Below are 24,961 nucleotides of genomic sequence, written 5' to 3'. Positions count from 1 at the left end.
AAATTACTTTTCATCCAGTTTTTTATATTGACTATGCAATCCATTAGTTTTTCAAATTGGTGTGTTTCACCGGGCTGCGAAGAAATATAGAGCTGAGTATCATCAGCATAACAATGAAAGCTAACACCATGTTTCCTGATGACATCTCCCAAGGGTAACATATAAAGCGTGAAGAATAGCGGCCCTAGTACTGAGCCTTGAGGTACTCCATACTGCACTTGTGATCGATAGGATACATCTTCATTCAATTCAATTCAATTCAATTCAAGTTTATTTGTATAGCGCTTTTTACAATACAAATCGTTACAAAGCAACTTTACAGAAAATTATGTTTCTACAATATTTAGTAGTAGCTAGTAGTTTGTGCACGTTTGACAGGATTTTAGAAAAATAAAAATAATAATAATACAAGACGTAGTCAGCTAGATGATGAACTATCAATATTATTAATTAATAGTAATTATATGATGCAGTCACACATGTAGCAATAATTGTTAGTTCTGTTTGTTGATTCAAGGTTAGGATCATCTGGGGTCCTCTGAGGGGTCAGCATCATCTCTTCTCAGGTGTTCTGGATCCAGACTGGAGCTTGTGTAAATCCTAGTTACCACGGGATGTAAATCCCGTGGCAAAACATAGAAACAAAATAGAGACATCATTAGCATAGCTGCTGATCCAACAAAGTAAAATTAGTTTAACCCAAGCTAAAGAATAAAAATGCAGATGCAACTACACTCACAATTTAAGAGATACATTATTCGAATGCTTGGCGAAAGAGATGCGTTTTTAATCTAGATTTAAACAGAGAGAGTGTGTCTGAACCCCGAACATTATCAGGAAGGCTATTCCAGAGTTTGGGAGCCAAATGTGAAAAAGCTCTACCTCCTTTAGTGGACTTTGCTATCCTAGGAACTACCAAAAGTCCAGCGTTTTGTGACCTTAGGGTGCGTGATGGGTTGTAGCGTGGTAGAAGGCTAGTTAGGTACGCATTCACTGCTACGAACTGATGGCGGTCATATAAGTACGATTTAAACCATTCTAATGCACTTCCACTGATGCCAACAAAGTGTTCAAGTCTATGCAAAAAAATGTTGTGGTCAATTGTGTCAAACGCAGCACTAAGATCCAATAAAACTAATAGAGAGATACACCCATGATCAGATGATAAGAGCAGATCATTTGTAACTCTAAGGAGAGCAGTCTCAGTACTATGATACGGTCTAAATCCTGACTGGAAATCCTCACATATACCATTTTTCTCTAAGAAGGAATATAATTGTGAGGATACCACCTTTTCTAGTATCTTGGACAGAAAAGAGAGATTCGAGATTGGTCTATAACTAACTAGTTCTTTGGGGTCAAGCTGTGGTTTTTTGATGAGAGGCTTAATAAAAAAAAAAAAAAAAAAGTGACGTGACATTCAGCCAAGTATGGTGACCCATACTCAGAATTTGTGCTCTGCATTTAACCCATCCGAAGTGCACACACACAGAGCAGTGAACACACACACACACACTGTGAACACACACCCGGAGCAGTGGGCAGCCATTTATGCTGCGGCGCCCGGGGAGCAGTTGGGGGTTCGATGCCTTGCTCAAGGGCACCTAAGTCGTGGTATTGAAGGTGGAGAGAGAACTGTACATGCACTCCCCCCACCTACAATTCCTGCCGGCCCGGGACTCGAACTCACAACCTTTCGATTGGGAGTCCGACTCTCTAACCATTAGGCCACGACTTCCCGGCCAGTTTGAAGGTTTTGGGGACGTATCCTAATGACAATGAGGAATTAATAATAGTCAGAAGAGGATCTATTACTTCTGGAAGCACCTCTTTTAGGAGCTTAGATGGAATAGGGTCTAACATACATGTTGTTGGTTTAGATGATTTAACAAGTTTATACAATTCTTCCTCTCCTATAGTAGAGAATGAGTGGAACTGTTCCTCAGGGGGTCTATAGTGCACTGTCTGATGTGATACTGTATCTGACAGCTGAATGGTTGCAATTTTATCTCTAATAGTATCGATTTTAGAAGTAAAGTAGTTCATAAAGTCATTACTGCTGTGATGCTGGGAAATGTCAACACTTGTTGAGGCTTTATTTTTCGTTAATTTAGCCACTGTATTGAATAAATACCTGGGGTTATGTTTGTTTTCTTCTAAAATAGAAGAAAAGTAATCGGATCTAGCAGTTTTTAATGCTTTTCTGTAGGATATGTTACTTTCTCGCCAAGCAATACGAAATACCTCTAGTTTTGTTTTCCTCCAGCTGCGCTCCATTTTTCGGGCTGCTCTCTTTAGGGTGCGAGTATGCTCATTATACCATGGTGTCAAACTGTTTTCCTTAACCTTCCTTAAACGTAAAGGAGCAACTGTATTTAAAGTGCTAGAAAAGAGGGAGTCCATAGTTTCTGTTACATCATCAAGTTCTGAGGTTTTGGATATGCTAAGGAATTTGGTTACATCAGGAAGATAACTTAAAAAGCAGTTTTTTGTGTTAGAAGTGATGGTTCTTCCATACTTGTAACAAGAAGTAGGATTTACAATTTTGGCTATATAAAGTTTGCACAGAACTAAATAATCTGAGATATCATCACTTGGCTGAATAATTTCAACACCATCAACATCAATTCCATGTGACAGTATTAAATCTAGAGTATGATTTCAACAATGAGTAGGTCCTGAAACGTGTTGTCTAACCCCAATAGAGTTCAGAATGTCTATAAATGCTGATCCCAATGCATCTTTCTCATTATCAACATGGATATTAAAATCACCAACTATTAAGACTTTATCTGCAGCCAGAACTAACTCGGATGTAAAATCACCAAACTCTTTAATAAAGTCTGTATGGTGCCCTGGTGGCCTGTATACAGTAGCCAGTACAAACATAGCAGGGAATTTATCATTAACATTTCTTTCTCTGGATAATGTTATATGAAGCACCATTACTTCAAACGAGTTATACTTGAAGCCTGCCCTCTGAGAGATCCTGAAAACGTTGTTAAAAATTGAAGCAACACCTCCACCTTTGCCTTTTAGATGCGGCTCATGTTTATAACAGTAATCTTGGGGGGTGGACTCATTTAAAATAATGTAATCATCAGGTTTTAGCCAGGTTTCTGTCAAACAGAGTACATCTATATTATGATCAGTGATCATATTATTTACAAAAAGTGTTTTCGTAGAAAGGGATCTGATATTCAATAAGCCAAGCTTTATCATTTGTTTATCCATATTGCTTCTGTTTTTTATTTGTTGAACCTCAATTAAATTGTTAATCTTAACTTGGCTTGGACGTTTTTTGTTTTTTCTAGTTCGGAGAACAGACACAGTCTCTATAGTGTTTATATATTTATATTTAACCGATCGGCGTGATTTGCGTTTGCAGTTGGGGGAGGAGTTGAAAACAAAGCAGTCATGTCGGTCACATTTTTTGTTCATTGTTGTGACGTTCCTGCTGTGTTTGCGTTCTTTATTACAGATGAAGTGGCTTAGATGCAATATTTGTTAAATACCGTATTTTTCGGACTATAAGTCGCACCTGAGTATAAGTTGCATCAGTCCAAAAATACGTCATAATGAGGAAAAAAACATATATAAGTCGCACTGGACTATAAGTCGCATTTATTTAGAACCAAGAACCAATTGCTTAATACAGCGCCTATACGTACAAGAATAAAGTTCAACATAAATCGGTACTATTTAAGTAACAAAGTGGGGTCTATAATTGTATGTTTGATTTGGATAAACATGATATAACATTAAGATTACATTATAGTTTTTACTGTTATATGAACAAGAGCATTGGCGAAACTGAATGTGTCCAAATAAACACTAAACAACTAGATAGTAAAGTTTGTTGTCAAACTTTAAGTTGGCTTGAAAAAGCCTGGCCAGAAAGTTTGAAAAATTTTGAAAGTTTGAAAAGTTTAAAAAGATTTAAAAGTTGGAAAAGTTAAGATGTTTAAAAAAGAAAGTGATTAACATATTGCTAACATTAAAAGCAAGTGACTACCATGTCATTAGCATGATTAGCAAAGTTGCTATCATGTTTGCTAGCATGATTAACAGGTGACTAGCATGTCACTAGCATGATTAGCAAGTTACTAGCATGTCACTAGCATGTTTGTAGCATGATTAGCAAGTGACTAGCATGTCGCTAGCATGTTACTAGCATGTTTTGTAGCATTATTAGCATGTTGATAGCATGTTTCTAGCATGATTAACATGTCGCTAACATGTTTCTAGCATGATTAGCATGTCGCTAACATGTTTCTAGCATGATTAGCATGTTGCTAGCATGTTTCTAGCATGATTAGCATGCGGTTAGCATGTCTCTAGCATAATTAGCAAGTTGTTAGCATGATTAGCATGTTGCTAGCATGTTTCTAGTATGTTGCTAGCATGTTTCTAGCATGATTAGCATGTTCCTAGAATGTTGCTAACATGTTTATAGCATAATTTATCATGTGACTAGCATGTTGCTGGCATGATTAGCATGTGTTAGCATGTTTCTAGCATGATTAGCATGCGGCTAGCATGTCTCTAGCATGATGAGCATGTTGCTAGCATGTCTGTAGCATGATTAGCAAGTGACTAACATGTCGCTAGCATGTTTGTAGCATGATTAGCAAGTGACTGCCATGTCGCTAGCATGTTCCTAGCATGATTAGCATGTTTCTAACATGATTAACATGTTGGTAGCATGTTGCTAGCATGTTGTTAGCATGATAAGCATGTTGTTAGCATGTTGTTAACATGATAAGCATGTTGCTAGCATGTTTCTAGCATGATTAGCATGTGGCTAGCATGTCTCTGGCATGATTAGCATGTTGCTAGCATTTTTCTAGCATGATTAGCAAGTGACTAGCATGTTTGTAGCATGATTAACAAGTGACTAGCAGGTCGCTAGCATGGTACTAGCATGATTAGCATGTTATTAGCATGATTAACATATTTTGCTAGCATGTCGCTAGCATATTGCTAGCATGATTAGCATGTTTGCTAGCATGTTCCTAGCATGATTAGCTTGTTGCTAACATGTTGATAACATGATTAGCATGTTGCTAGCATGTTTCTAGCATGATTAGCATGTTGCTAGCATGTTTTGTAGCATGATTTGCGTGTTGCTAGTATGTCGCTTTCATGTTTTTAGCATCATTAGAATGCGACTAGGTCGTTGCTAGCATGATTACCATGCGACTAGCATGTTGCTAACATGATTAGCATAGTTACTAGCATTTTGCTAGCATGACTAGCATGTCTCTAGCATGTTGCTAGCATGAGTAGTAAAGTGACTAGCATAGCTAGTTTCAATGCTAATCCAGGTAAAACCAGTTGATTCAGATAGAAACCAGCTAAGACCAGCGTGACAGTGACCAAAACTACTTTAAAACCATGTTAAAAGCATGTTTCTAACCTGATTATCAAGTTACTAACATGTTGCTAACATGTTTCTATGATAATCTAGCTAAAACCAGTTGATTTAGTAAAGAAAACCAGCTAAGACCAGGTAAGGCCAGCGTGACAGTGGCCAAAACCACTGTAAACCATGTTAAGTATGTTTCTAGTCTGATTAACTAGTAACTAGCATGTTATTAGCATTTTTTATATACTAAACCAGCTAAAACCAGTTTATTCAGTAAAGAAAACCAGCTAAAACCAACTAAGACCACATAAGGCCAGCGTGACAGTGTCAAAAACCACTTTAAAACCATGTTAAAGGCATGTTTCTAGTCTGATTAGTGAGTAACTAGCATGTTGTTCGCATGTTTCTATGCTAATCCGGCCAAAACCTGCTAAAACCAGTGGATTCAGTAAATACAAGCTAAAACCCAGCTAAGACCAGCGTGAGAGTGGTCAAAACCACTTAAAAACCAGCTTGGGAGACTAGCTAAAACAACTGATCAGCTTAGGCTGGTTTTAGCTGTATTCTCAGTAGAGAGTTTTTAAGGTTTGCTATGGTAGTAGACATCTTAAATACATTATAAGTCTTATTTTGTAAAAGTTTGTACCCCCTCAATGAAAGTCTATGGGATTTAAGGTGGTTTTGGTAGTCTGGTTTACGAAAACCATAAGCCGGATCAGTTAGAAAAGATATAGCAACCCCAGTCAGACCAGTCTGAAGGTCTGACCCGAGTTTGGTGGTTCTAGCTTGAAACTCTAGGAGGAGATAGTGTTTAAAATTTGGCTCAGAAGAATAATAATAAGATTAAATAGTAGATCAGTAAGTTGGCTTTTTCAAGCCAACTCAATAAACACTGAATCCAGCCAATTGTGGAAATGCATGTTTACATCAGAATTTCAGGTGATTGGCTTAAAAATGTTTTGTTGTTCCATGAGCAAAGACAGAAAATTGGGTAGGTCATTAAAGCTGCTCATGGCATGTGTCTGGCCTCTTTGGCCGTTGTTCAGAGTATCAGAGTCCACCAGCTCAGACCCTCTCCTGTTAAGCTGCAGAGAGAATTAATAGTTTTAACAGCAGGGTCTCATAAAGAAGCGTGCAGCAGGAAGTGTGGATATCTCCTGAGTGATGCATTAGGGATAAAGTACAGGTTACTGTCTGGGGCAGCTCTGTCTGGATCTGCACTTTTTCTCTAGTCCCACTTCGTGAAAAATTCTTCTCACCGGCAGAGAATTGCCTGCTGACCCTTTAATATTAATAATAGAGCAATGGGAAGCTTTATGAGCTGAAGGTGAGCTCACTGAGTGATGTTAATGGTGGGCGGGAAAAAAAGTATAAATGTAGCTGTCATGATCTTGAATCATTTTGTTCAGTAGCTTCTTTAGAAGACTTTTATTACTGGTATTTTATTTATTAAATACAAACACATACTATGACTCATGAGAAGACAACTGAGGCTGAATGAATCCATAAGAGCTTTGGCAGCATTTCTAAAAGCTACAGTACTGTGAAACACTTTGATATTTCCAAAAATAATGTGATTATTTCTATTAAATTTGTTTGCTAAATCAATATTTGGTATGGCCACCTTTAGCCTTAAAACACCTTTTGTTCAAAGTACATTTGCACATAGTGTTTAAGGTAGCTTTGCAGATAATCTTCCCAAAATTATATTGGAGATGTTACCCTTTCTTTTGATATTAGTCTTCTTACAGATTTTTCTTTCTTTTCATTTACTGACTGAACTGACTAGTTCAGGAAAGACTGTCAGAATATTTTTGTATAATATTCTGCCCAGATCGGGGGAAGAATGCATATTTGAAGCTAACAAAACATCATGAGAAGCATATGTTTCCTGCCCTCTTTCTGCGCTGTCTGTAGATTACCATGATAATCCTAATAAACATTCAGACTATCTTATTTACAACTGGCTTTATGGGAGTTCAGCACTCTGTGGACGTTTTTAATGCACAGTGTATTTTAAATGGGTTTTTTGTTGTTTTTAAAGAGTATTTCTCAAAATGGAGTGGTCTCATCTTTCATGCATGCTCTCTAAAGCCAATGAGTGAGTGGGAACAGGAGACGCATATTAACACCATGTGGAAACATCAATGTGTCTCAGATGACCGCTTGTGATTAAATCTCCGACAATTCATATTAATACCAGGTGGAAACAAGTCCTTAGACACCCCAGTGTCTTCCACTGTAAACCAAATGAAAGGACTCGAAACCTTAAGCACAGTCAAACAACTCCGGATCGCCTGTTAACCCCACATCAACTGGCACATATATTTTAGGGCACAGTCTGCTGTGTATAGGAAACAGATGACTGCATTACATCATTCAGACATATACACACACTCACACACAGATTTAGTTTGTTTTTAACTGAGGTATGTGTGACAGAGTTTTATGACTGTAGGAAGCGGTCAGTAACAGGCCGCGCTGCCTCCTGTGTCACAAATCCTGTAATTTACTAACTCGTCTGATATCATGTTTTAATTCCTTACATTACTTTTTAAAAGGTGTTGGTTACCCTTTCAAAAAATACACATTTGTAACTTATTTACTTCTAAAGTGTATATTTTAGTATCTTTAAGAAATTAAATTTACATTTTACACCTTTTTGTGTATGATTGTATGAGTGACTTTACTAATTTCACAGCTGAATTGCAAACATAAGGTAAGCAATCAACAAACTCTGAAGTGACCACTAAAATGAAATGCTTAATATGCATCATGCAAAATTTAATGACTTTTATCACATTTGACATTTTGGATGATGTTTTTTTCTGAACAGCTGACTACAGTACCAGTGAGATGCTGGTCAACATGGGCAACCTGCCACTAGACGAGTTTTACCCTGCAGTTGCCATCGTGACTCTGATGCGCATCCTGCGTGACCCGTCGCTGTCCAATCATCACACCATGGTAGTGCAGGCCGTCACCTTCATTTTTAAATCGCTCGGATTGAAATGTGTGCAGTTCCTGCCTCAAGTTATGCCCACCTTTCTCAACGTCATCAGAGTGTGTGATGCCAGCATCAGAGAGGTACGCTGCTATCACAGAAATGAGGTTGTATTCTCCACAAAACTGATTTAAAATAGAATGTTTAAACAAAAACATGAAGTCCAACCAGTGGTGTCCAGTTCACAAACAAATGACGCTTTTGAGCCAGGTTTTACAAGATTTCTCAAAAGAATACAGACTTGTTAGTTTATGTGAAGTTCTAGAGTCTGTAATTGGTACAGTAAAATTTCTCCAACCTTGAATTTCATTAAACCATGATAATAGCTATTTGTCAAGCTCCAGTAGACTCAATATAAGGAAGCAAATGTAAAGTAGTATAAATATTATAGTATAGTATAATAGGGGGTCATTAGAGAAATCTGCTTTTCACAGACATACTCTGTGATTTTAATCCCGTCCGAATCTGCCACATCTGTGTTTTTCTCACACAACCTCTGTGATAATTTGATAATTCCAAATTACCTACTGTTTTTCAGCAAACTCAGTGATCCTCTGAGAAAACTAATCCCTTCAGAATGCGAATGTCTGATTGCCGGCGATATTTTATTTCACAACGCGTTTCCTTGCGTGTTTTGGCCAACATGAATTACCATAGATGCTCTTACCACTCGCATTTTTTAAATATTTGCTTCCCGGCAAAGAAATAACAATAATAAAAATAAAAAAACAAAACAAAATCAAGAGCCAGATCACGTAAACTGTTAATACTGGCTATTGTAATATCAGCATCAGGTAAGATTACTCACGTTCATTTATTCACTCAGTTACAAAATGTTTTAATTGCAGATATACCTTTATGAAAATTAAACATGGGTTTAGCCTACCAAAAAAAAAACAAGTTAAACTAAAGCAACCACACATTAGCATGGCTTTGCTATACTAGCCATTTAGTATTTATTGTGTAATAATACTAATGGTAACCAATCCGAATGACTATATGCAATGCACTTATACAGAGAGCGCGTGATCTCTGTGATGCCCAGATGCACAAAAAAGACCCTCCCACCTCCGTAATAAACGAATTGGTACATGAAAATCACAGATGTCAGGTGATAAGAATCGAAACTCAAACGTAGTTTCGAGAACTAGTCCCGTCCGAATAGGGCTTTAGTGGAATAATTAACTAGATTCTACAGGATTAATTAAGAACTACATGGTAATTTGTAGCCCAAACACACACACACCTTACTGATTCTTCCGATATTATCGATGCATCAGTGGACAATTCATTTGAATTTTATTTCAAATTAGCATTGTCCGTTTGAGCAATTGATTTGTAATTTGCTTTATTTTAAACAGTTGATTTATCATTTGAACACTGGATTGATAAATTAAATATTATAATCATTTTATTTTTGTTTAAGTTAGTGCTTCATCAAATGAGAAAATTACATTTAATTTAACATTAGATTCATCATATGAGCTGACATTTTGAAAATGTTATTTATTATTTGATAATTGGAACATTTGATTTAATTTAGATTTTCTAAAATTATAGCATTTTATATTAAAATTTAAATTCTGTACCTTGAATATTTGTTTAACCTAACATCAAATCTAGTTTCATGTACAATATTTCTGATTTTAGAAGATTTGGTTGGTTGTACCTCTCCTGTCATCCCTTTGCATCTCTCTTATTTAATTTTTTTTCTTCAGTTCCTTTTTCAGCAGATGGGCATGGTTGTGTGCTTCGTCAAGATCCACATCCGGCCATACATGGATGACATCTTCACACTGATCCGGGTAAGAGACTTGTTCACACATCTTCTTGATTTTCATCTGAGACAAAATATTAGGCCACAAAATCAGCAAAAAGGGGAAACTTGATACCCTTAAGAACTGCTTGTTAAAAATGTTTTTGTCTTTTCTTATAATCGTTTCTGTGCAGTTTTTTTGTGCTAAAATTGAGTGTACTAATTGAGTGTACTAGACAAAGACTTGTTTCATCTGTTTTGACCCCTGCTGCTACCCTGCAGCCTGAATTGGGTACCTCAAAGCCCATATAAAACTGTTGGCAGGTCCTAGTGTCCTTGACACTTTGTCCATTTGTGGCTTTCTTAATACCCAACCAGTAGAGAATGTTGTCTGCTTTATGAAGGTGCTTAATTCACTCTTTCCACTTGCATCATCAATACTCCTAATTAAACTTTTTTTTTTTTTTCGCTGCTATTCAGCACCACCATTGAAATTGCGGTGCCATAACACTAAAATATACATTTATTGAATTATTTGTTACTGTTATTTGGTTAATTAACTTACTTTAATTAGTGAATTTGTTTGTTCTGCCAAAGAAATGTAATGCCAAAGAAAGCCTGGGTGCTGCAAAATAGGATAACAACAGTATAATAACATATAATATGCAGCAATATATTAAAATATTCAGCACAATTTTCTATTGCACTTTGTTGAATGAATGCTAAAATGAACATATAGTTCATTGTGTCAGTTCGCAAATGAATCGCCTAATTCAGACAGTTTTTAATGAATCTGTTGAACCGATTGGAGGCAGAATCATCAGTTTAAATAATGGACTGGATTAGTGAGACAACTAAATCAATAACTCTGATAACTTTATTCCTGAACTGGTGATGCGCTTAATGTCTCTACCGAGTAGTTATTCAATGAAGTATATATATAACAGATGGAGTGGTTCTTGGTCATGTAAGGAACACTGGGATACTGTGTTTTCTCTTCTGCAGGAATACTGGACTCCAAACAACCCCATGCAGAACACCATTATTTTGCTGATTGAGCAGATTGTAGTGGCTCTAGGTGGAGAATTCAAACTCTATCTGCCACAGCTCATCCCACATATGTTGCGAGTCTTCATGCACGATAACAGCCCTGGACGTAGTGTCACAATCAAGGTATATGCACCCTCTGATATAAGTGTTAACCTAGCACTTAAAACTCACTTGCAGAATGGTCAAATGCAAAAGCCATCTTGAACCATCAACCATGTATGAAATGTTATTGAAATTGAATCCAAGATAATATGTCTGTATTAGGAAACAGAGGGAAAACATAGTTGAAAAAGAATGGAATAAAAGAGAAATAAACAACTTCGGTGTGAAGCAGCAGCAGTAAGTAAATAAACTTCATGCATCTAGGGTAATTCGGTTGTTAAGTGATGACGTAAGAAGCGCTGTTTCTGGGTCCAAGCCTCAACTCGCTTCACTTGAGAATGCGACCTTAGCAGCCGTTTATGAGCACTGTTTATTCATATTAATAATTTAAGCTAAACGCTTTCAAACTTACGGTATACACTACAGTCTCCGTGCTCACAGCGTCCCAAACACAAATAATTTTTATATATATTTTTTTATATTTATATTTTCATTGTCTGCCTATCTGGGACTTCGGTATGGAGTTAAAGGTTAAGATTATAACTTTTTCGCTAGTATTCTATCACATAGTTATCATTTTGCATTATTGACACACTGTTTTCCTAATGAATGTTGTTCAGTTGCTTTGACGCAATGTATTTTGTTTAAAGCGCTATATAAATAAAGGTGACTTGACTTGACATTGTGAGTTTATATTAGCCACTTTTGTTGTTTTCTCGTGGTAACTGATAGAGCGTTTGGACACGGAAGCATTGCTATGTGACGTCAGACTTAACAAGCGAATAGACATAAATACCACTGGTACTACTGGGATTAAAGAGTGAAGGTTCTATGTACGCAAACTTTCTGAGTACAACTTCAACAATGACAAAGGCATTTTTATCACTAACTTAATGTTGCGATGGGCTGTTTTGCAAAATAGAAATACATTATAACAGTAAACTTTAGTCTCAAACACATGTTGTATCTTCGTGGAAAACACCTTAATCACATTTGGCGGCACAGTGTTTTAAGCAACATATGTTTCTCTTATACTTTAAAGTCAGGGTGAATCAAATTGATTTTACAAGCGATAAAGAAGTGACAACCCAAATATCCAATCAGATCAGAGCCTTGTTGTTGATTTACTTAACTGTCTGTGATGTAAGCAGCATAAATAGGTGTTGTTATGATTCATGAAGTTCAGACTATGTATCCAGAGATTTCAGTGAATGGAGTTTCATTTGTAAATTACTATAAAAGATAACAGAACAGGACCTTTAGAAAAATAGTAGTAAATTAGTTCTGGATGTTTTCCGGGATTAAACTTGTAATATTATAAATAAATTACAGTTTTGATTTTACAGTAATAATAATTTTATTTGTTTTTCTAAATGAACATATCCCAATTGGGCGTCTTTGATCTGAGATGTGCTGTGAGATGAGTCACAAGTCACAGTCTTCTTTTATTTTCTTCAGTGGCTCTGTTGAATACTATTGAGCAACATCTCTCATTTTTTAAAACGTGATCAGCCCCTTATATCTGCCAAAAAAAACTAAAGCACTTCTCCTCATCTGGATGGATTAAGAAAACGGCATGGTATTTAAATGTAATTTCTGTTGATGGACATCACAGAGTTAACCAATATTTTGGTTCTAATGTTTGAATGGTATTTCAACAGTAAAAAAAACTGTTGCTTGTGCAAATAGCACATTTATGTTTTTACCGGAAAAGTCGATCTGGATATTTTACGGTAATTTACCAGATTCAGTGTGTGAAAGAATCTCATGCCTAGTGTTCGTGTCACCTGTTTCACATTATTTCAGCATGTGCTGAGTTCACTTTCGGGTGTCAGATGATCTCATCTCATATAAAACCTTCTTACGTGCTGCTCTGACTACCAGCTTCTGTCTTTCAAAACTGTTTTAGAATACATTCTTTTTTGGTTTCACAGACTAGTGAATATTCACAGACTAAACAAATATATAAAAAAACACATATAGTATTTGTCTTTTTTGTTATTAGTAATAGAAAGGCTAAATCTTTCTCATACATACTGATTCTGTACACATGCATTTATTTAATTTAAATGATTATTTGAATATAATAAATATTTATTTCCATGAACCTTGCAAACATATACATATGTATATTAATTATAAATCAAGCTTATGCGCAGCAAATAACAAATGTAAATGGGAGTTCCTGGCCAGACTGTGACCTGTGAAAATCCCCTTCACACTTCAAAAGAAAGTCTTTCCAGAGCTCCTCAATCATTAGACGTCTTCTCTGCCAGTCTTCAACCCCTGACAGATGTGTGTAGCTAACTGGCCAAACCCACATATCCCACTCAAGTAATTCAGCCCTACATCCACATGAGTTCTCTCTTTGCACGCCTGGAGAGCCCATAACCACCGTCTGCGTCACTGGGAGCACTGAGGTCACCCTAAAGAAGCACTTAAATTGCCTGCCAGTTGTTGCGGGACAGATAAGAAAACAAAAGATCAGTCATTCACGTGAGCTGCTCCATCTAGATTTTGACTGTGCTTCCCCAGAGCATCTAAAACAAGAGGCCACCTCATAGCAGTTATTTTTTTATTTTTATTTTTTTTGTATTATTGATCACATATGGAAAATTATTATTGAGTCACATTTCATACAAAAACAATAATAATTATTTTTTTGCATAAATGAAATCTGTTTTTAAGTACTGTTTATTTATTTATATAATAATGTGATCATTGCTATGTGCATAAAATGTTATTTTTTTCAATAACTTTTAAATCAATTTTTTTTATTATGTATTTATATACTGTGGGTCACTGTGTGCCCGTTGTTGTGCAATGGCTCTGATTCATTTAACAGGTTTTGGCAGAGATGTACTGTTTTTCTTGATGCAGTTTCACAGAAAACTTCTTCCTTATGTCTCCTAGCTGCTCATGGCAATCCAGCTGTTTGGAGCTAACCTGGATGACTACCTCCACCTACTGCTGCCACCCGTAGTGAAACTGTTCGATGCCCCTGATGTCCCCCTGCAGGCCCGCAAGTCAGTATGAAAAACTTCTGCTCTGCTCAAGCTCCCTAAGAAATACATTTCCTTTGAAACAAGTGTTATTTAAACCAGTGAGTTAGTGAAAGTAAACATTAACTGTATAGCTGAAGTAATTTCTATGATGGATGGATGATCGTTTTTACTTAATACTCTATACTTCTTATAAAAGAGTATTTTTGAGTATATAGCTTTTGTTTGAAGTCAACATGAAACACCACTCACAACCTATTTTATTGCTGTAATATCACAAGTAAAACAGGATATATTCAGAAAGAGAATTTAAGTTGACGGGTTGTTTTTATTTTTTAAGTAATTGATTGTATTGTGAAAATGCTGTTGTTGTTAGTTTTTTTTTTTTTAAGTTAGCCAACACCTATTACCTGTGTGGAAAAATGAATTGCTTACTTAAACTTTAAATCTGCTTGTGCCACCTTTAGCAGCAATAGGTCAAACACTTTTAATCAGTCTTTCACAGCACTGTGAATTTTGTCCCACTCTTCCTACAGTACTGCTTTAGTTTGGTCTCATTGGAGGATTTTTTCAGCATGGACTGCCTTCTTAAAGTCCTGCCACAGCATCACAATAGGGTTCAGTTGGGTCATTCCAAAACTTTATTTTTGTTTATTTTGAGCCATTCAGAAGTGGACGTACTCCGATGCTTTGAATCTTTGTCATGCTGCATTATCTTGCTTGCATGCTCTTTTAGGAATTTCTGATAGAGAGCAGAATCCATGTTCCCTCAATTATTGCACGTTACCTAAACCATAAATTAGCAAAGCTTCCCCTCATCAGCACACTGCCACCACCATGCTTGAGCATAGGTATAATATTATTTTTGTGGAATTCAGTGTTTGGTTTTACACCTCAACATTGTTTGAGGTCATCAAGGTATGTTTTGTCAAAATTCAGATGAGCCTTAATGAACAGTGATTTTTATTGATTCAAGAGAGGCCTGCAGTTCTTTCCATGTTGTCTTTTGTGACTTCCTGGATGAGATGTTGTTGTGCTCTTGAAGGAATTTTGGATGGTCGGCCACTTCTAGGAAGGTTTGCTACTGTGCCAGGTTTATTTTCCAGTTGAAGATAATGAACAGGACTGGCGTTAATTAGCAATAATTTTTGCTTGTTTGTTTTTTTGGAATAATGTGAATTAACAATGGAGGAAAAATGAAATCAAGAACATATTAAAGTAAATGGGTTCAATTTTGAGTTCACATTGACTCGAGGAGTAAGCGTTGGTCAGGAGAGGTTGTGAAATTGTTTTGGCAGTAGTGGTAGAGATGGATTTGAATCAGGTAACCCCAGAATCTATGAATACAGGATCACATTAACACAATGGCTTTGGCCAGCTGTTGCGCTATCATTACTCTCAGCAAACCTTTTTACAGAAAAGAATCTGCGTTTTATATCGTTTTACTGATAGAGTGTTAAGCTGAGTTCAAGAAAGAATTTTGAAGAGAAAAGAAGATATGGATTGCATTATATTAATGTGTTTGAGTGTTTTGGCTGTGCAGATGTGTTTCTTTGGAAACTCTGTAAATACAGTCAGTGTCTGTAAATACAGACTGTGTCTACTCTACTGATTCAAATGTTTTTTGAAAAACTATTAATATTCCAAAGGCAAATAATTATATTAGCAATAAAATTAACACTTTAAAAAAGTGGGCAGAAAAAATCTATAAAGAAGTTCTGTAAAAACCGGCTGATATTATCAGTCTACTGTCACCAAAACATTTAGGTTTGTTTGTTTTGTTTTGGTCTTTAGGGTTGCCTTGGAGACTTTAGATCGCCTGACTGAGTCTTTGGACTTCACGGATTATGCCTCCAGAATTATTCACCCCATTGTGCGCACTCTCGACGTTACTCCAGAGCTGCGGAACACATCAATGGACACACTGTCCTCGCTGGTCTTTCAACTTGGCAAAAAGGTACAAGCTCAAAGCCTAGTTTAAATCTCGTTGTACGATCTGAAAGTCAAAATGGTTTTATTGAAAAAAGCTATTCATCTTTTTTTTATTGCCATAATTCCCCATAATTTTGTCATTCACTTGTGTTATTTCTGAAGTAACTTTCTAATGATTCCCTAGTGTCCCTCTAATGCACAAAAAAGCTTCAAATCAGAAAGATGGATGAGGTCATTGCTTTTACTTTTCCTACTAAAACCCTCTTAGAATTACCACTCAACATGTGGCCATCATAAGCCCCAGTCACAAGTTCTGGTTTCTTTGATCACTGCAGGCCACAATCTTCAGTTTCCTGTGTTTAGAGGAGCAACACTTTATTTGTGTACTTCATAGTTGATGGGGTTTAGTCACATGTACAAACATGTGTACGCATTTACTCCCAACACTCAAAAGCATTTTATTGTACCATATGGAATCAAAATAATCATTCCAGTATGCTTGCTTTGCTTCTCATCTAGCAAATGTTGGAGTTACTTGTACCAAATTGATATTAAAATAAAAAGAAGTAATGAAACTAATGTCTACAATATTAGTACGGAGTACTGACTTACTGATGTGTGGTATCTGACTTACTTTTTTTCTTTTTGCTTTTGTTACCAATTGAAGCAATGTTTTTTTTTAATTGAGAAATAATTGTAAGCTAGATTTAATTGCTTTAATTTCATTCATTAATATTAATATTAAAGGTGCCATAGATTGCATTGATACAATATTTTAAATTGTTCTCGGATGTCCCAAGAGTGTATGTGAAGTTTTATCTCAAAATACCCCCAGATAATTTTTTATAGCTTGTTGAAATTGGCACTTTTAGGGTATGAGCCAAAACACGCTGTTTTTGTGTTTGTTCCCTTTAAATGAAAATAAGCTGGTGCTTTCAAGAGCTTCTGTTTTTTTCCGGGACATTTCCTTCGAAAATGAAATTTGACCACCTTTTGTCCTCAGTGGTCTATGGAGACTCCTATGTTCATTTGTGCATCACAACATTTCTAATGGCACTTTGACGCTGACATTGTATCTCCAGCAGCTATGGCAAGAAAACAGTAATGGCTGACTGCTGTTTCTCACTCAAGGTGGGGAATATGCTAATAGGGTAACGGTGTTTAAGTATACTAACGGAGTTTAATTTTCAGTAACGGAGTAATCTAATTAATTGCTTTTCCCATCTTTGCAACACCGTTATCTTTACTGAGAATGTAAAGTGTAGCGTTACTACAATTTGGTCGAATAAAGCCTGAGGTGTCATGCTTTTGGCTACACATCAGCTACCTTGAGAGAGCAGGAGTGGGGATGATGATGCTGTTGCAAATCTGATGATGATTGGCTGGGAGGGTGGAGCCCTGCTCACGCTGTCTCACTGCACGGCATGGCACGCTTTGACAAACACTAAACACAAGACAGCGTCAGCGATAATGCCGGTGTGAACTGGAAGTACCGGCACTACTTCTCGTTAATTGAAATTAAAGGCAAGAATGTTTCTGTAACATGCACGCTATGCCCAGGAAAAAATACTTTATCCACGTCTGCCTCAAGCAACTCAAATCTTATGAACCACCTCCCATCAACACATGCTAACATGTTACTGTACTGAATATTTAAGAGTTGGATAGTGTTCTGTTTATTATGCAGTAACTTAGGCCTAATATACAGTTACAGAGATTTGCACTAATGGCCAGGTCTCCCTTTGTTTCTTTTTACCCAAGTTTAAATTTGTTTGTCTTAATTTTGCACTTTGAATTTTATTTTCAATATTTATTTTTTATGTTTTTATTTCTATGCATATCATATGGCAGGCTGCAATCTACTGAATTCAAATAAATACAGCATTTTTAAAATACTTTTTTATTCTTCAATCAGTTAATATAAACATCTTATATATTAAAGATGTTAAAGGATGTAACAGCGTTATAGAACATAAAAAAAACATCACAGTTACTTTACTGAGTAACTTATTACTTTTACAATGTGGTAACTGAGTTACTAACTCAAATTACATTTTGGAGAAGTCATTTGTACCGTAACTAATTACTTTTTTAAAGTAGGATGACCAACACTGGTAGAGGGCATCAAAAATTGGTGGGACTTTCCCTGAGCATGATGTCATAGTAGGGAGAAATGTGGAACTGCTAGTGTGGAGAGACGGTTTATGATTTATTGGGATTATAACACAATAAGTGGGTGGATTTTTACCATTATAGGCTGATTGTTTACACTGCTGCCACACAACTGTGTTCAAACACCTTATAAAAGAGATTTCTGCATTCTATGGCACTTTTTTATTTGTTAACTTTTTAAATAAAAGTTGTTTGTTTAATATCATAATATATTTTTTTGCTGTCTTGTGAAAATGAATATTCATTTGAAAAATAATATGTCTGCATATTTCTCTTTCACAGTACCAGATCTTTATCCCTATGGTGAACAAAGTGATGTTAAAACACCGCATCAATCACCAGCGCTATGATGTTCTCATCTGTCGAATCGTCAAGGTCAGCATCCCGTCTTCTCCGTGCCTGCAGACCTAATGTTTCTTTGCAAAATTACATTTTTTTTCCAAATAGACTTGGTCCCTGATGACAATTCAGTCCTGTTTGTGTTAGAGGAGCTTGTCTGAAACAAACCACCTCTCGTGTTCTGGTGGAGAAGCCTGCCTCCATTTCCTGCATTTGGCCCCCTGTGTGATCCACCACTCATTCTTTGCTATTGAATCCAGATTTCCTGTTTCAACACATGGTCTCTTGGCATCCAAAACTAATGTTGTCTTTGTTTTTTTGACATGTACAATATTTCCTATTGACATTGAATTACCTACACGTAATGCTTGTGTAAAGAAAAGTTTCTAAGCCCTCTTTTTATAGAGCAGATGCGATGTGATTTTAAGTAATTTGAGAGAGAAAGAGAGCTCGCGGTGATTCACTCATGATGTTTGTGAAATTATGTCTCACATAAAAGTTTTCAAATTACTTTATCAGTTATTTAATGAAGAAATATGAATTGTACATCACCTAAAGCATTATAATTATTTCACCCGCACTGGACAGAGACTGAGACGTGTTTAGATGCATGTCATGCCAAACCTCTCACACTTGAGATCGGATTTATGAGATCAGCCTTTTTAGAGACCTCCGATCTATCATCCCAAAGGAATTATCGGCCGATTGTGATCGGTAGCCAATCAATCGGAGCACCCCTAATACAATTTTTTGTTTGTTTATTCAATTTGTAGTATAAAATATTTGTTCATTATTAACTCGTAGGTACCAAAAACGTAATATTCAACCTTGCCCCAAGTTAACTCTGTTAAACCGTATTTTATGCATTTTAAAGGGGTTTTATGATGCTATTTTCAAAGCTCATTATTTTGTGTTTTGGTGTAATAAAATATGTTAGCATGCTTTAATGTTCAAAAATGTGCTATGTGCTCTGATTGGCTAGCTGACCCAGTGCATTGTGATTGCCCGAACATTTCAACAGTTAATAATGCCATCAGTTTTCCTAAATCACAATGGGCTCTACTTGAGCATCCAGTGTGAAGCAGAACATGTAGTGAATCCTGTTTGGCGTCTTTTTGCTGGCAGTTGTATGTAGAGACCAGAGGATACTACATTTGTAAACATAAATCCATCTCTGTCCGCACTTGTGATAATAAGGATGACAAACAATGTGTTACTTTACACTTCACCAAAGTCTGCATAGTCAATAACTAATTATAAAACATACCTATGGGTTCTGATTCAGAAGTGCCAGATTGTCCGAGCAAAGTTGGAATTGCTCCATTTTTTTAGAAACAGCCTTTCTGCACAGCCGGCCTTGTACTCTCCCAGGTTCAGGAAGCTTTCCTCAATAAAATGTACTGCACACACTTGAACATTTGGGTTGTACTGTTCTGGAACAGTGTTGTAAATTAATGTTAACCACATACTCCAAATTGAAGCCTTTTGGAAGGCCAGAAAAGTACTTTTGCATAGAAATACAAAGCGTCTCCACAGCACTGCAGCAACAACACTAGTGTGATATTGGAAACCACGGTTTCTTGCTTTGCGTATACATTTGATGAAATTATACAAATATTTACACATAGTGACGTAGATATGCGAGGGAGAATTCAATCGATGTGCTTTTTCAGCCGGTCTGGATCAGCCTTATCTTTTAGATTCCTTTCATGGCTTTGAGCCTTGTAACTTTTGTAAGGGAAACAGGTCAATTTAGCTCAAAGGGAATCATTTAAGATTTGAAAGGGAATTTGAACAGAATCACTGTTTCATGGCAGAATCACCTCGGGCACTCAAGGTCAGACTCGGAGACACAGCGTTACGAAACTTAACTCAGAACACGAAACTCTCAAACGTAAAAGAAAAGAAACTAAAGTAAAAGAACAGAAGTAAAGTTTGACGAGACTAGGTGGTGTTTCTTCTCATCGTGGCTAAGTAGCAGCAGGCGTGCAGACCGAAGCACGCTGGATCCGCGCTCAAAGAATGCTAGTGATGACTAAAACCATGGTTAAAAGCAAAAGCTAGGAAGCAAAGCAAAACTAAAAGAAAGATTTGATGGTGTCCTAAGTATTTAAACTGGCCTTTTGGCCACACCTCAAATGTTGTCTTGACCAATTAGATATTGTCTTTGTTCAGGGTATCATAAATCATATGTTCTCTTATCAAGCACGTGGTCCGAATTTTCCCGCTCTTGCAGGGTATATTTTTGGACATGATTCCTATAACAAGAATATGATACATTTGACAAATAACTGATGGCCAGAAACATTTCAAGCAAGCAGATTGAAGCACAAACATACTAAACATGAATATGAATCCTTAAGCTATCCCATAGTTATTAAAAGACATACACAATAAGTGATTATAAACATGATAGCCAAATGTGTGGGTTACATAAAAATGAATATGGAGTTAAGCGATGGACTGATATTCATTTATAAGTCTTTTTGAGTTCATTCAAAAACAGTTCTTGTGCCATTATCTGACAAAAGATGTTATGTGGGGACCAGAGGTTAAAAGGTCCCCTTAGGAATTTCAGTCTGGTTCTGCTAGGTAGGAGGAAGTCAATCCAAGGATCTTGTTTATTACTCTCATGGGTTTATATTTGCTGGTCGGCGTTGCATCTTGATAACTTGCCCCAAATTTGACAATCTATTTGTTGAAAATTGAAATTGTCAATAATTGTTCTAGTGGTGTTAATGTTGAAAGCTGTTCACTGAAAGAGTTGGTTGGTTGGTTATCTTGCTTCTGACTCTGGCACAAGGAATGATTTACGACCTCCTGTTGCCTTTCTGAGGAATTCGGCTCGTGTTTCAACCACAGTCCTGATCGACTTTTTAACTTGTCTGGTTCGGGTCTGATACTCTACATTTTGCAGATCTTATACATGAACAGACAGCTACAAAACACAGTTCAGGAAAAGGAAAATAAGCTATAAAAAATATATATATATACTAATATAATAAAATATAATAATAATATAACTAATATTCGGTCCCAAAGAAAACTACTTGATTCAAGCTCAATTTGCAGCCAGCTTACTTGCAACTTTTTTTTTCCAGTGGTCTACACTGTGCATACAAAATTCTTTTTGTAAAAAAAGACTTATTTATGTCTCCTATATGTGGAAATCCTATCCTTTTTCAAGTGTCTGCATGTTTTTTTTTTCAAGCTGAACACAAGAATAGATGTGTGTGTGTGTGTGTGTGTGTGTGTTGTCTTTGTTAACTTGTGTCTCTCTCTCAGGGCTATACTTTGGCAGAAGAGGAAGAGGACCCTTTAATATTTCAGCATAGACAATTACGTGGTAATCAAAGTGACACTCTGGTTAGTGGCCCGGTCGAATCAGGACCTATGAAGAAACTGCATGTCAGCACAACTGCTCTTCAGAAGGTTTGTAGAATGACATGTATCCTTCATAACTTCACACTCACATGTTGGTGGGTTTGTGGTTAACTTTTAAATGTGCCAATAATAGTTTGGTATTAAAGAAACACATAAGTATGTAGATACTGAAGCAGACCAATCTTTCTATTAATATGAGACATCAAATAAATACCAAAATCAGCTTCAGCTCCATGTTTGCAAATCAGTATATAACGCATAGTTTATGATATCTCCATCCACAACATATTCTTTTTTCTTCGTTTTTTTTAAAGAAAAAAATTATATTGTGTGTGTGTGGTGTGTTGGTCGAATGATCTTATTTATCACATCTTGAAATGTAAATAAAATCTCACTGTTCATAAAAATAGTTTCAACTTGTTCCAAAGTTAAAAACAATGGTGAAACTTCCAGAATATTCCTTGATCTCCTGTTTTTCTGTTTTATTTGATTTGAGCTATATCTGCATCTGTTCACCACCACACTAGATCATCTTATTCAGGCAGAGATTATATTCAGTTGTCCTCTGGGCACACTGCTGAAGGGATTGTCTGTTCTCTGTGATTTGTGAAGATGTCATAATGATTCACAGATGTTTCCTGAGAGATCTTCTCCACCATTGCTTTCATCATTCAAATATCTGTTGCCCAAATATTGAGCATTCATTCACAAGTCGTCTCGACACCCTTGAGTGTTTTGGCTTTTGTCTTCCTTTTTTGAAGTAAAACATACACACACATACACACACACACACACACACACACATACATATACATAGTAGGCTGCGAGCGTACTTGAACAGATCTCACATGCTTCTTTTTTGACTGTTTATTAGTCCTGTTTCTGCTGATTGCAGGCATGGGGTGCAGCCAGAAAGGTCTCCAAAGATGACTGGCTGGAGTGGTTAAGACGTCTTAGTGTGGTCTTGCTAAAAGAATCATCTTCACCTGCCCTGCGCTCCTGCTGGTCTCTGGCACAGACGTATATACCACTTGCTAGGTAAACTTTACCTCTTCTATTGAAGTGTCATTTCACAAACCCATCAGTTTAACAGAGATGTGTCAGTGATTGCCCACATTTTCAATACACTCAATACACAATACAATACACATGTTCCCATTACATTTTTCAAAAAAAAATTTCAATAAAAAAATTCCAATGAAAAGTTCAAAAGACATGAAACCAACCATCTCCAAATTTCATAAACTTTGAATTAACAGTAAGAAACACAAAAATTGGAAAGTCAGAAAGCCCATAAAATATTATAAAATAAATAATTATAACATAACTTACAAGCAGAAACTTTTTAAGAGGATTTGATGTCTGAAGTCTGCTTTACATCGAAGCCTGCACTGGTCAAGAAAAGCTAACTTGGACCATTGTTCATTTCGTTGACAAACAATTTTCGTCGTAGTTTTCATCAGATACATTTTTCACAGTTAAGAAAAAAAATCTATTTGTCCATTTTAGCAAGTGTTCAAGTAAGTGCAGTCAGTAGACAACATTTGGGAGAATATAATATGTATATCATTGTATTGGATCCATGTATTAGATCTTTAAGTGACAGCATCCTTTATAACTGCTACTACCTGTGTCCTTAATATTAATCCAACAACATCAACAAAAATTAACAGACATAACCTTGTAAACATATCGAAGCCTGTGTGTATGTTCTCTTTTCTCTGTAGGGATCTTTTTAATGCTGCATTCTTATCATGCTGGTCAGAGCTCAGTGAAGATCAGCAGGATGAATTGATTCGCAGTATTGAGCTTGCTCTGACTTCTCAAGATATCGCTGAGGTCACACAGACACTGCTTAATCTTGCAGAATTCATGGAGCACAGTGATAAGGTCAGTAATAAGGTCTATAGACATTTGACATAATATCAGGTCCATAAGCAGGTCATAATTTCAAGTTTGTTTAAATGAAATCAGAAGAAGAAAGTTTTTAATTTTGTCTGGTTTTATTTCTGTATCCTCTTAAGAAGATCATTGATGTTAATAAATGTACATAACTTTTGTTTTACAGCATGAGTGAACATGAAAAGAGTTCTCCTTCGCACTTGGATGATCACATTTCTTTCCATATTTACTATGATCTCATTGTATCCGGATGAATGGTGCATTTGTTCAGTTTGATTCCAGCACTGTAAATAGAGCTCACACCAATCAGCGGTGACTTAGCAAATAGGCAGTGAAGTTAGAGAGCTGTGAAGTGAAGAGTTTAAGCAGTGAGGGTCAGTTACATAAACTTTACGTAAACTAGATACTCTGTTCTGCTCTTTTCTGGCCCGTATCATATGCTGTTCCATTCATTTCTTCTCTTCTGTATCTAAAGTTTTTCTTTACTTTATTTTTTGTTCTCCTACTAAGGGCCCACTTCCCTTGAGAGATGACAATGGAATTGTTCTTCTGGGGGAGAGAGCTGCTAAATGTCGGGCCTATGCTAAGGCTCTGCACTACAAAGAACTTGAGTTTCAAAAGGGCCCTTCACCACTCATTTTAGAATCCCTCATCAGGTAGGAATCAAAACATTTCTTAAGTCTAATGGAGCCATGCAGATATATTTTGGAGAAAAATACACTGTTGTTTTGAAGTCTCTTCTGCTCATCATGGCTGATCAGAAAAAATAGTAATTGTCACGAATGGGGCGGGGCCGATAGCCATGGGAATGGAGGGAGGCTGGTGGAGTGAAAGTGATAATGAACGACACCGACCGGATTCGAGAATAAAAGGAGGGCTCACGGCAATGCAAGACAAGAGTTGACCAGGCCTGGATTATGCTATTATGCTGATTAATTATCAATATTGCA

General features: G+C 36.5%; 1 protein-coding gene across 1 annotated transcript in view; it reads left to right on the top strand.

Annotated features, from left to right (window-relative positions):
- LOC132115321 (serine/threonine-protein kinase mTOR) overlaps positions 1–24,961 on the top strand; it is a 182,706-nt gene that overhangs the window by 20,321 nt on the left and 137,424 nt on the right. The window contains exons 19-28 of the mRNA XM_059523721.1: positions 8,205–8,455; positions 10,091–10,177; positions 11,134–11,301; positions 14,194–14,306; positions 16,077–16,239; positions 18,669–18,761; positions 22,011–22,157; positions 23,005–23,147; positions 23,837–23,999; positions 24,522–24,667. Of these exons, the coding sequence (XP_059379704.1) occupies positions 8,205–8,455; positions 10,091–10,177; positions 11,134–11,301; positions 14,194–14,306; positions 16,077–16,239; positions 18,669–18,761; positions 22,011–22,157; positions 23,005–23,147; positions 23,837–23,999; positions 24,522–24,667 (1,474 nt within the window). The remainder of the gene's footprint in view (positions 1–8,204; positions 8,456–10,090; positions 10,178–11,133; positions 11,302–14,193; positions 14,307–16,076; positions 16,240–18,668; positions 18,762–22,010; positions 22,158–23,004; positions 23,148–23,836; positions 24,000–24,521; positions 24,668–24,961) is intronic.

This window comes from Carassius carassius, chromosome 34, assembly GCF_963082965.1.
Source record: "Carassius carassius chromosome 34, fCarCar2.1, whole genome shotgun sequence".
Lineage (NCBI taxonomy): Eukaryota > Metazoa > Chordata > Actinopteri > Cypriniformes > Cyprinidae > Carassius > Carassius carassius.
Note: the sequence above shows the minus strand (reverse complement) of the source record. Positions and strands in the feature narration are given on the sequence as shown.